Raw genomic sequence first — 12,092 nt, 5'->3', positions numbered from 1 at the left:
TATTAGAATTTTCAGAAACAAAATGATCTTGGATCGTGATTGTGTTTTTCAGGAACCATGCAAACAGAGATAAGAAAAAAACATAAAGACAAAACTACTATAGTTTCTTCCATTTTAATAAATAGCTTTTTTACAAGATTTTAAATGTGGATATGAGTATTTTGGAAAAAATACAATCATTACAAGCGTGCTTTATCATTAAGAATATTTTTCTTTGGATTTCTTTTCTAGTAGTCTGTTAGCAATACCCTAAGAAAATAATACTAGGTGCTATTTTGAATTATAAATATATTTTAATGAAAATATATTGAAGGACTCATATATAACTCAGTATCTGTATCCACTATTGCCAATACAGATAATGATAATGCAAATACATTTGAAAAAGACACATTTTATGTTTCTGTATCTTCCATATGTCATTCTTTCTTCCTAGAATGCCCTTCTCATTTTCCTCAAGTTTGAATAACTTCCCATTTTTCCAGCAACAGCACGGAATATTGCTTCCTCTGTGAAACATTCCCCAGCTGTGCCTAAGAAGTCCCTACATATTGACCACATACCATTGCATGACTTTTTATTTTTTTTAATTTTTATTTTTTGAGGTATAATTGACATAAAATATTATATTAGTTTTAGATATACATAAGATTATTACTGGTACAAATGTCTATCTCTCCATCTAGAAAGTGAATTCTTTTCACAAGAAGGCTTGGTTTAATCACTGGTTGTACCAAACACAGAGCTTGTTAAATTCACTGCAGAAGGAAATAATAAATGGGTAACTGGATATACACAGCAAATAGGGTATAGCTGCAGGGACATTATACCTGCATCATTGCCCAAACCAATACATCAGTATGTAAATAACCTGCATGTTTCGAGGAGAAAGGTCATAAGGGAACTTTTGTTATGAGGGAATGAAAGGCATGCTAGGAATAAAAACTCAGTTTCTGATTTCTGTGGGAAAATAGAAATATTCTATTAAAACAAACAGTTGTATTAAAAAAATCCTTTCTCTACCAATTCTTAAACCTATCCATATTTAGTCAAAAACATACAGGAAAATGAACATCAAAAATTAATTATAATTTAAAATTAGAAATAATTGCTTTTGGAAGAAATATCTATTTCCTGAATTCAGGAAAAAAATAGTACAAACAGCAGAATTCAATTTTAATTTTTTAAAGAAATGGAGCATATTATATCAAACTATAAAAGACATCCTCAGGGGACGCCTGGGTGGCTCAGTTGGTTAAGCAGCTGCCTTCAGCTCAGGTCATGGTCCCAGCGTCCTGGGATCGAGTCCCACATCGGGCTCCTTGCTCGGCAGGGAGCCTGCTTCTCCCTCTGCCTCTGCCTGCAATTCTGTCTAACTGTGCTCGCTCTCTCCCCCTCTCTCTGATAAATAAATTAAAAAAAAAAAAAAAAAAAGACATCCTCAGGAACCACAGAAGCCTATTGTTATGGTTACAGCAGACATTGTTTTCTTTGTTCACATTTTGTTATAACTTACAGAGTAGATACCATTTGGGCCTGAGGTTTTTCAGATGTGATCCTAGGTAAACATTACATATAATATGGACGAAATTTGGAACTCCCCTTTTGACATTTTCAGTGAAGTTTTCATTTTTCAGCTTTGACCATTTATAGAAAATTTTGTACTTAAGTAGTTTTTAAGAAGTTGAATTTCAGATGTTGAAATTATCAGAATATCTGGTACAGTCTTACTGGAAAACTTGGAAAAAATGTATGGTAGAGGGGCCTAAGTATGGCAAGTTAAACCATTAAAGCTTAACCATCAGAAGGTAGGTATTCATAAGGAAAGAGCAATCCTGTGTCTATGAAGATTCATACATACCTGAAAAGAGTTAAATTATATTTTTCTTCAATGTAATAGAATCTTTTTATATTCTTCTTTTGGTTGATGAGTACTTAAAAAGACAAATTGTGATAAAACACAAAATAAAGACAAATTACATAAAATTATATGCTCAATTCAGATGCAACCTATTAGGTGAATATTGCTAAACCAATATATATAGAGAGGGAGTGGACAGATATATATGAAATATATAATACATACATAGTACAGATAAAAAATAATAGCTAATATTTGCTAAACTCTTACACCATGTTTACCAATGCTCTAAATTTATTTCCTGTATTCCATCACTTAATCCTCATGATGATCTTATGAGGAGGAACTATTATTAATCTTTTCAACATGTGAGTAAACACAGTCTCAAAGAGGTTAAATTGGCCACATTCACGCAGCTAGTAATAGGTCAACCCGAAATTTGAACCTCATGAGTCTGTTTCTAGAACTCATTTCCTGAAGGCTCTACATAGTGGTGCTTAGAGAAAAAGGTAGTCTATAAATCTAGAGACCTGAGCCCTTGTTCCAACTGTATCACTATTATAATAGACTGTGACAACACACATAATCTTATATGGTTTCCGTTTATCAGTAAAATGAAGGTCCTAGGCTAATGATCTTTAAGATTTGTTACAGCATTAAAATCTTCAATTAAGTTATATTTTGCTCTAAAATCTGAAAGAGATAAGGATTATTCATATCTTTGTAAGGTAGCTATGAATATAAGATTTATGTTCAGAGAACTATCAGTGAGCACAATATTTATTTCATGCTTTCTTTTATCGAGGTAAAATTATCATTCCTCCTTTTGTGCCTCTGTAGTAAAGTGGCTTTATCATTATACTTTTTTTCATTTGTTTTACATCCACCTATATTGTATTCACTGAGAGACCTTTAAAGGCAAAAATCGTATCTGTTTACCTCTGTGTTCCCAGTTCTAAGGAGTACCTGGTACATAATATGGCCTCAAAAATTATTGTTTCAAAATATTGTTCTTAATCTACTTAAGAATGGTTCTGGTACTTATTAGAGTTGTTATACCAGTGTGAGTAAATCGAGGTAGGTTCTTTGATTATGGGGCCTGAGAATCTACGTTAGTACTTTGTGGGTTCCTATGTTCACAATATATGTGTTGTTCAATTACACATTGTGTAATTGAGTAATTGTGAGATAAAAGATAGTAATTCTGTAGACCAAAAAAAGCTAAAGCACAGTTTCCCAAAGTGTTTCCCTAGGAAAATAAATGCTATCACCTAAGATTATGTGATTAAAAAAATGGACATTATACCTCCCTTTGAGAGAAACACTGTCATATTAAGCATATTAAAAGCTTTCACGATAAAAAGGGGAAAAAAAGATGATGCTTATTTTGTTAAAGAAAGCATTTCTCAAATATGTTTTATCTTGAAACCTATTTTGAAAAATGTGATCAGGGAAGAATTTGTGGTGAATGGAGGGGCAAAGTGAATTATGTCTAACTGAAAAGATCTATGTAATTAAAGAGGAATGGTCTCTTGCAGTGATTTTTATGGAAGTACAGAAGTGAAAATGTAAATACTCCAACTAGAGCTGAAGTGACATATTTTAATGGTGGGGAGTCACTGAGAGAAGTATTTTTGTGCCTTTTTTAAAGGAAAGCTTGAATGGCAGGGACAGGATTTCAAAACTCTTAGAAAGCTTTCTGAGAATGATGTAACAGATGTCAGACTCCATGAAATATGCTCTTCCTGTTCTTGATATCTTGGCTCAAGATGGTGATAAGACTAGTCAAAAAAAAAAAAAAGTTTAGATTGTAGATAAAAATTTTAGATTCCTATGACATGGAGGTCTGGCCCTTTGGAATTCCTAAATTACACTCCAAAAAATTTATTATTATTCACATCCAGTAATTTGCAATACTGTATTGATAGCATTTGATGGAGAAAACTCTTCTTTTTAACCTTTGGGATGTTTTAATTTCAAGTAGAAGCATATGTAAATAGTTAAATAGAAATATGAATATTACCTCTAATTAAGCTATATTGGGCATGTACTTTGTAATGATACAGAATGTTATTGAAATGCTACTTTAAATTTTTATTGTTTATATTCACTTCTCAAAAACATCATGGTTTTATAGAAGCCCACATATATTTAGTCATATCTGACATGTGTGAGAGAAGCTAGCATATAAATGATGTCATCTATTAGGGAAAAAAAAAATTGCTTTGTTAGTGTTCCCAAGATTCAGAGTCATATGGTAAGGAGGAATGTTTTGATTTCAATGACATAAACTGTCTTTGCATTTTTTTCCTTCTGATTCATTTTCTTCCTTTTTATCTGGACTGTCATTATCTCTAGTATACACAGCAAGGTGCACCCCCATAAAGTTATTGGAAAGGAATGGATTGGTTTTTCTAGCTGTATTTTGCTAACATGTGTTTGCTTTCAAAATAAAAATAAAAATACAAGATTTAAATAACTTAAAATAATTGAAGATTTAAAGAAAAAATACTTTTAATCAATTTCTGAAAGGTTTGGTATCTTTTATTATCTGGTGATTTGAGATTTTCAAATTTGTTCAGAACGAACATAGATATACATAAGCACTGGATAACAATCCAGTATTATACTATACAAACTTGACTGTTGAATTTCCAGACTCAAACATGTTTTTAACTTTTCACTCTCAGAGCTCTCTTTGAATCTCTGCTTCCAATAGTCTACCTTTCATGTGGTCCTTACCAGATACAAATTTCTTATTTTAAGTGTCATGCTTAATTAGGACTCTTAATGATATTTTGGCAAGTAAGAAAATTTTAAAAATATATTATAATCTGCTATCCCCTACCTTTATGCAGAACCTCCCAAAATAATTGTCAGCACAAAAATACACATATTTCTTACAATGATTATTTATGTTAGCCCAGTATTTGATAAATGGTTTTTCTTCAAATCTTTTATTTCTTTTGTAGTGTGCAGTTAAAATGTCTCAACACAGTTATCACTATCAGCATGTATGAGCAAGATTTTTCTTTAAGGAATATTTTGATTTAAAATCAAATATGTCAGTTATAAATCATATAGAATAATTTCCGTACTATATTATTTTAATTACCACATTTTCCAAATTTGAAGAATTAATAGTCAATGATTTTATACTTACTGAAAATTAAAGAATGGATCTGGGGAAATGAGTTGGGTTAGTAAGTTTCAGTTTTGTTGTTGGAATGTGAAATGGATGTTAATGACTCTCTAACTCAAATCTTGAATCATATAGAGAAGGAAACATATTCAGCAAAATAAAGTGAGTTTTTTCTACTATAAGAAAAAAAATAGATGGTCTAATTAAGTAGAAATTTCTCAGTAATTTCTGTTACTTACACATTATTTCTATTTTACCAGTGTATAATATTTATGTTTAACTCAGTTAGTTTTAGTACCAATATAACTTTCTTCCTTTTTTGTTTATTTTTTTAAACTACTATCTGATATACCTTACTCTAGACCTTCCAGTAACATAATTGAAATCAGTACTGTCCAATAGAACTTTCTGTGGTTATGGAAGTGTTCTATATCTATGCTGTTGGATATGGTAGCCATGTGACATATGGCTATTGGGTACTTGAAACATGGTTAGTGTGACTGAGGAACAATACAGTTCATTTAATCTCATATGGTTTTAATTAATTTAAATGTTAAGAGTCACAGTTGCCTAAAGGCTACCACAGTGAGGAATGCAGATTCAGGCAAATATAATGTACTCCTCCATGAATCATTTTGAAGTTTTCATTGGTAATAAACCAAAAAGGAAAAAAAAAAATCTGGATAGTTATTCCTCCAACATTACATATGCAGCTTGAAGGCTCATTTCTGTTAGTTTTAGGGATCTGTAATTTGTTAATGTTTGTAGAAATAATGTTCTCTATACAGGTTTGTGTGCTAAAGGAAACATATTTAAAATTATGTGGATATTTCAAAGTGTGTTATTTGTTTAATAAAAATCATAAGAAAAACTTGTATTTAAAATATGCTTCTTAGAAGTTACAATTCAGAGAGATACCATGAATTAATTTGGGGAATAGCTGAGTAAATAAGTGAAATATTGTGTGATGTTTCACTCCCTGAGTGTCTGTAAACAAAATGGCTATTGATTTTCTTTCCTAGGTATTTGTATTGGATTGACTGCTGTGAGTATCCTCACATTGGCCGTGTTGGAATGGATGGAACCAATCAGAGTGTTGTCATAGAAACCAAGATTTCTAGACCCATGGCACTAACAATAGATTATGTCAACCATAGACTCTACTGGGCTGATGAAAATCATATTGAATTTAGCAACATGGATGGATCTCATAGACACAAAGGTTGGTCTGGTAGCACCAATGACTCAGTTTATTTTAATAGTGCATAAATTATTCATTTAGAAAATATGTGCACACTTTTAAAAAAAGAAAACAGGTGTACAATTATTTTTATTCATTATACATAATTTCAAATACATTTTGTAATTTAAGATTATACTGCTATACTCCTTTATAACAATATTGGTAAATAAGAATTAGGCATATTTATTCAGAGCCTCTGTAATCATGTATAAAAATCATTTTGACAATATTTTTTCTAATTGTATGTTTTAAAATAGTTTTTATAATAATTGAACAATATTTTTCTTAGTTAATATATACATAAATCCTGACTGGATTGAAACAGAAGATTACATGTTTATAAACATAAGGTTATTATTGCACTGGTAGGGCTTACTTTTTAAAAAATACTAAGTAAAGTACAGTTCTTTAAAGAAATGACATAATAGTATATAAAAATTATCAATTATACTGCACGCATTGAATTTATTGTTATCAACAGTGGCCACAAAAGTTAACATAGAAAACAAATTATGGTAACATTCAGATTATTTGAATTTCAGCAAATATAAAATTCTACAGATACCTCAATTTTCTGTTTTTTTTTTTTTTTTTTTTTTTTTTTAACGCTGAGTAGATTAAAAAACTCTAAATATAAAACAAATGAATGAAGCAAATGGGTATGAGGGAAGTTACACTAGAATTAGGGACAAGGGAGACATCTGAGGGGCGAGGATCTGAGGATGAGGGATTGGAAAAGAACACCAGAGAAGGATATGCCGAAGGGGAAGAGGGTGCGGCTGGAGATGACGGATGGAACAGAAACCACAAACAGTTCCGGTGAACACTCAAAATACTTCAGATGTGAAAAGATGATATTTTTCCCAGAATGAAGAAGATAAATGATTTTCTTTATTGATCTTTCTTGACGTAATGTTACCTTTGTTATTAGGTGTTTTTATCTTCAAATAGTAAAAGCCAGAGTTCACAGAGAGATCCCAAAGAAAGCCCACACAGTAGCCTGGTTCAGTTTCTCAGGCTGCTTTCTTCCCTGGCAGTAAGCTTAGGACAAAGCCCAGGGAGGAGGGAAATCAGGATAAGAGAGGATTATTGATAATTTCACTGGCAGGTGAGGCCGTGCAAGAGTGTACCAGTATGGAGTCCTGAGAAGGATGAAGCCATTGACTTAAAAAGTAAATAGAGAAATACATAAAAAATAAAGGAGATAAAAGTCACTGAAGTCACACCACTTAATGATTTTGCCTAAGTCCCCCTCAGCTTATATTTAAACAACTAGATCATTCTAACTAAAAATGCTGGCAGAAAGCTTTTAAAGGTGCTTGTTTCAGGGCAAGAACATTGAGATATCACAAGTGCGGTTGGATGAGTCACTTATTTAGGTGTTGGCAATCCAATTATAGAGATAAAGAAACTCATCAGGATGCAGTTTGAGTGAAGAATTATTTAAAGATGACTTTAGGATTTTAATTACAGCAAAAGTAATGTTGACAAATCAAAATTGCACTTAGCATTCAGCAGTTATATCTTCTCCGAAGAATCAATAATGAAATGTTCTGCAACATTCTTAGATGATATAATTGAAAGTTTTATTGTGGCAATCAGTATTTTCCCCATGTAACTATGAACCTGTCTATTTTTAGCATCTATCTAAAGTACTAGATTGTTGTGAATGCATTACTTTCCAGTAAAAACTTTCACTGAACAATAGAATTTAAACCATTTTTGGTTAAATGAATGAATATTAAAAATAGAATTTGAAGCATCAAATATTTGCCTATTCACTTGACACTTTATGTTTGAACACAAATTGTAGTTAAACATGTTATCTATTAGAAAATACTGTTTCCATCCCCTATTCATTATTTGGAAATTATGTCAGATGTGTGGGGGACTAATGTTTTGAAAACTTAATACAAAATCAAATGCGTATAAATAAAGTGTCTTGGAATCATGGTACTGGTGATGACTTTGAGTTGAGGGACATACAGAGCAAGAAGAAATAGCACTAATTTATTAGAGTGAAATATTTGGCTGAAAGATACCTAGGTATGATGTCATTAACAATTTATAGTTTGATTTTGAAAATACTTGGAAACTCAAGGGGGAAGCAAAAGAAACCAAAAGAGCTGTTGCCATCAGAAGTATTTTTTCTCTTGAAGGCTTTCTCAGAAAGACTAATGAAAAATTCATTAAGTGTCTTATCAGGCATCTGCCAATATCTGAATGCAAGCCAACAATTACCTAGTAGTTACTAATAAGCTACTAATTGTAGGTAGCCTAAATTATGCCAGCTCTACAGCCAATGAGGAAAAAAAGCCATTCATTTGCCGTGTTTGTAAAAAAGAGTAGCTTTTTCTACTTCTCGTACTTTCCCCGTAAAGACAAAGAGAATGCTGTGGTCTCTTAATTATGTATGTGGAGGTAGAAAATGAGACTTTGACATTAATAATAAATAAGTTTTGCATTAGTCTGGTCACTGATCTCTTTTTTTCTATTAACCAGACTAGTGTTATTGTTATTTATTCTGCTTGTTAAAAGTAGAATCAAAACTCGTCAAAACAGTGGGCTATGCCATTCATGACAAAGTAATTTGAGAACATGCAAAGTATATGAGAAATTTCAGAATTATGGTTCTTTTTGATAAGCCAAAACTTAATATCAGAGAAAAATAAACCCAGACATTTTTTTTCTCCAAACATATTGGGATTTAATCATTTTGCAGTAATTTCATAAACGAAGCTTTAATTTATTATTACTTATCCATCCTAAGAACTTCTAAAAATACAGAATTCTATGCCCTAAACAATAGGTCAGGTTACCTCCAATGTACATGTGACTTACAGAAGAATTTCCATCCATCTTTCTCTGCTACCTACTCTACCCAGCCACCCTCCTACCTAGTCTAAACACCACATTGCAAAATTAACTAAACAAATAAACAGTCAATTTGCCAGCTTTGGAGCATCTACATTCAATCTTAGCCAGGTGAACCTCCTCCTAATGCCTGTGTATTTCATTCTTCTGGTTTCCACTATAATAATTTTCTAATAATATGTTTTAATATAATGATGCCATTGAATATGACACATGATACTGGATAACTGATTCAAATATTTTATATCAAATTTTCATTAGATCATTTTTTTTTTTTTAAGTTTCTCTGATTTCTTCCCTTTAGATCTGGCCATTCATTCATTCATGTATTCATTCAACACTTAACTTTTGTCTCTTTCAATGCCATGCCTTATGTTAGGCCCTCAAGTTACAAAGTGAGTAAGATTGTGTTTTTAAAGGATTTATATATAAATGGTAAAAAAAAAAAATGATATGTAAGTAAAAACATAAATTAGTTTGGGGTTAGAGGAATATACGAAATGTTTTGAAAATGTAGGGAGGAGTAGAAAAGCCATTGCTGAAGTAAGGGAATCTTTGAAAAATCTGAGAGATTTAGTACAAGTTCTCTATATGGGGAAATGTATAAAGGATTCTTCACACAGAGGGAACAGCGTGTACAAAGATGTAATAGAATCTTGAACAACATGGGGTTTACACAATTTGGCTATGATTGGAAGTTGTATGAGAGGGAGATAATGTCACTAGATGAACAAGGGCAAATATGGGCCAGACTATGACACGTCTTAAATGCTGAGTAATTTGGAATTTATCCTTTAGGTCATAGGGAACCATTGATGGTGTTTAGTTGATTGAATGCTATCATTAGACTTGACAACAGCATGGAAAATGAAAGACCCTAGAAGGGTAACCACTTTAGAGGCTGTTAAGATATTTTAGGAGAAAAAATTTGAAGTGATTATAGCTGTGGGAATGGAGATAAACTATTACATACAAAAGTTATTTGGCAAGAAAAGAAAAGGAAAAAAAAAGAAAAGAAGAAGATTTGCATTTGTAAGCTCAAAATAACAGAAATTTCAGTGGTCTAGTTGAAAATATTAAGTGAATGTTTTATTTTATCACCCACTTAGCTGGGGAAAAAATAACATCATTTTGATGACAATAGTTTCACATATATTTGTACACTTTAAAAGGAAATTTAAAAGTACCAAACAAAGGATAACTTAGAGATTCTTCTTGAGAAGCTCTGTTTTAATGAGAGCTACATTTTTTTAGCAAAAGGATTTTAGTAAGAGAAATTCTAAGGATATGAATAAACAACCTCCATTGTATCTTTCCCTAAAAAGCATTTCACAATACCTGATCATTTATCTAGAAGAAAGGTTGCAAATGAGTGTAAAGAGGGTGGGGTGTAGGATGGACCATTAACTAGCTTTTTCATTTTAAAAAGCGTAGGTAATTCCCCTAGATCTCAGTTGGTTCTTCTATGGAAATAAAGATGCTGGGGGGAAAAATGGCATCAAAGAATGCCAGAACTAAAATTCTAAGCCTTCAGTTAAATGGATCGCACAATTTTTACAAAACATTTGCCAGATCACACAGTTTTAACCTGAGGAAGCTAGTCTTCAATTTAAACTTGAGACCAGCTGAGAATCTGTAATAAACAAATGTTCCCTACTTAGCCTTTGTGAAAATTTCAAATTACAGTCCAATCCTTAGTTCTCTCTTTCAGTAGAAATTTTCTTAGTCTGCTGCTGGCGTTCCAAGAACTGGGACCCTCCTCTTACAAACTCGTATTTCTATCTGAAGTCTAGCATGTTCGAGGAACTGTGCTTAATGCAATATATGCCCTTTTTTCAGTCCATCAACAAACACTGTGTGATAGGTAACATCAAAGCCATTTTGCAGCAAGCAAATAGGATTATAGAGATTAAGAAATTTGTGTAAAGCCAAACAACTAGTAATCAGGAGGACCAGAATTTGAACTCAGATCTAACTGGTTGCAAAGCTTGCTTTCCTTCCATTTTCCACACACTTCATTTTTGAGCAGATAATTGACTGAAGATTTGTTGCCTCCTTATTGCCAATTTTAAAAGCTACTGTCATAGTGCAAATAAACACCTACACAAATAAAGGTATATCCATACCTGAATTTCTTTTGATTGATTTAAATAATGGATGTAGTTAAATTGTGAAATATGTGAGAAACAAAAAAACAAAAACTTGAGCCACCAGAACATAATTACTGTACAAGAAAAGCATATATCTTATTAAATCCAAATTTTTTGGTATTGTTAAATTTAAAAAAAATAAATTTTAAAGGTCTAATTAGTTTCATTAGTTGATTTATGAATCAGGCAGCACCCTGTCTAGCAAGTGAGGGGAGTTCTAAAAAGCTACAGACGGAAAGGTTTTTAAAGGTAGTGGGGGAGTGGAAAAAAGGAGATTATTAGAAAGAATCCATGTTTTAGGCAAGGTTGCCCTTCTAAGAGGAACAGAAGGAGTCTATCAGTTAATTTCCTAGTGCTGACCAGGAAATTCCCATGTTGACCCGTTAAAGGGGATATTTCTGGGGGATTGAAACTGCAGTTACATTAAGTATGAAGTCTTGGTTTTACCGAGTTGGGTCCTTAACCTAAGTGATGCTATTTGGGGGCCTGTGGTTTTCTTTTGAACAGTTTATTTGAGATAGTAAAGGGAAAGTAATGTTGCTTAAAAATGTACACCCTGCTTTAGTTTGATGTTATAGTTTGTTATTTCCAAACTATCTCCTACCTAAAGGAAAACTTCCAGATCTTATTTGGAAATTCAGGCCAGAGAGTCTCTGAAATTTGACCAAAGTCAAGATCTTTTGTCATTTATTTCATGCTTTCTACAAAATTCAGGCTTCTCTAAATGGAGTATCTATAAAAGAGGTTATATACTATCTCCTGAGAAAGAATTTCAGCATACCTTTGTATATGTACCCTAACTCAGAGGCTTTGTTTTCCATT

At 32.1% G+C, this 12,092-nt stretch overlaps 1 protein-coding gene across 1 annotated transcript in view; it reads left to right on the top strand.

Moving 5' to 3' along the window:
- The window catches only part of LRP1B (LDL receptor related protein 1B), a 2,000,743-nt gene that overhangs the window by 1,750,149 nt on the left and 238,502 nt on the right, over positions 1–12,092 (top strand). The window contains exon 60 of the mRNA XM_059166755.1: positions 6,026–6,225. Within this exon, the coding sequence (XP_059022738.1) occupies positions 6,026–6,225 (200 nt within the window). The remainder of the gene's footprint in view (positions 1–6,025; positions 6,226–12,092) is intronic.

The sequence above is a fragment of the Mustela lutreola genome, chromosome 3 (assembly GCF_030435805.1).
Source record: "Mustela lutreola isolate mMusLut2 chromosome 3, mMusLut2.pri, whole genome shotgun sequence".
NCBI classification, from domain to species: domain Eukaryota; kingdom Metazoa; phylum Chordata; class Mammalia; order Carnivora; family Mustelidae; genus Mustela; species Mustela lutreola.
The sequence above is the reverse complement of the archived record's forward strand: the minus strand, read 5'-3'. Positions and strand labels throughout refer to the sequence as shown.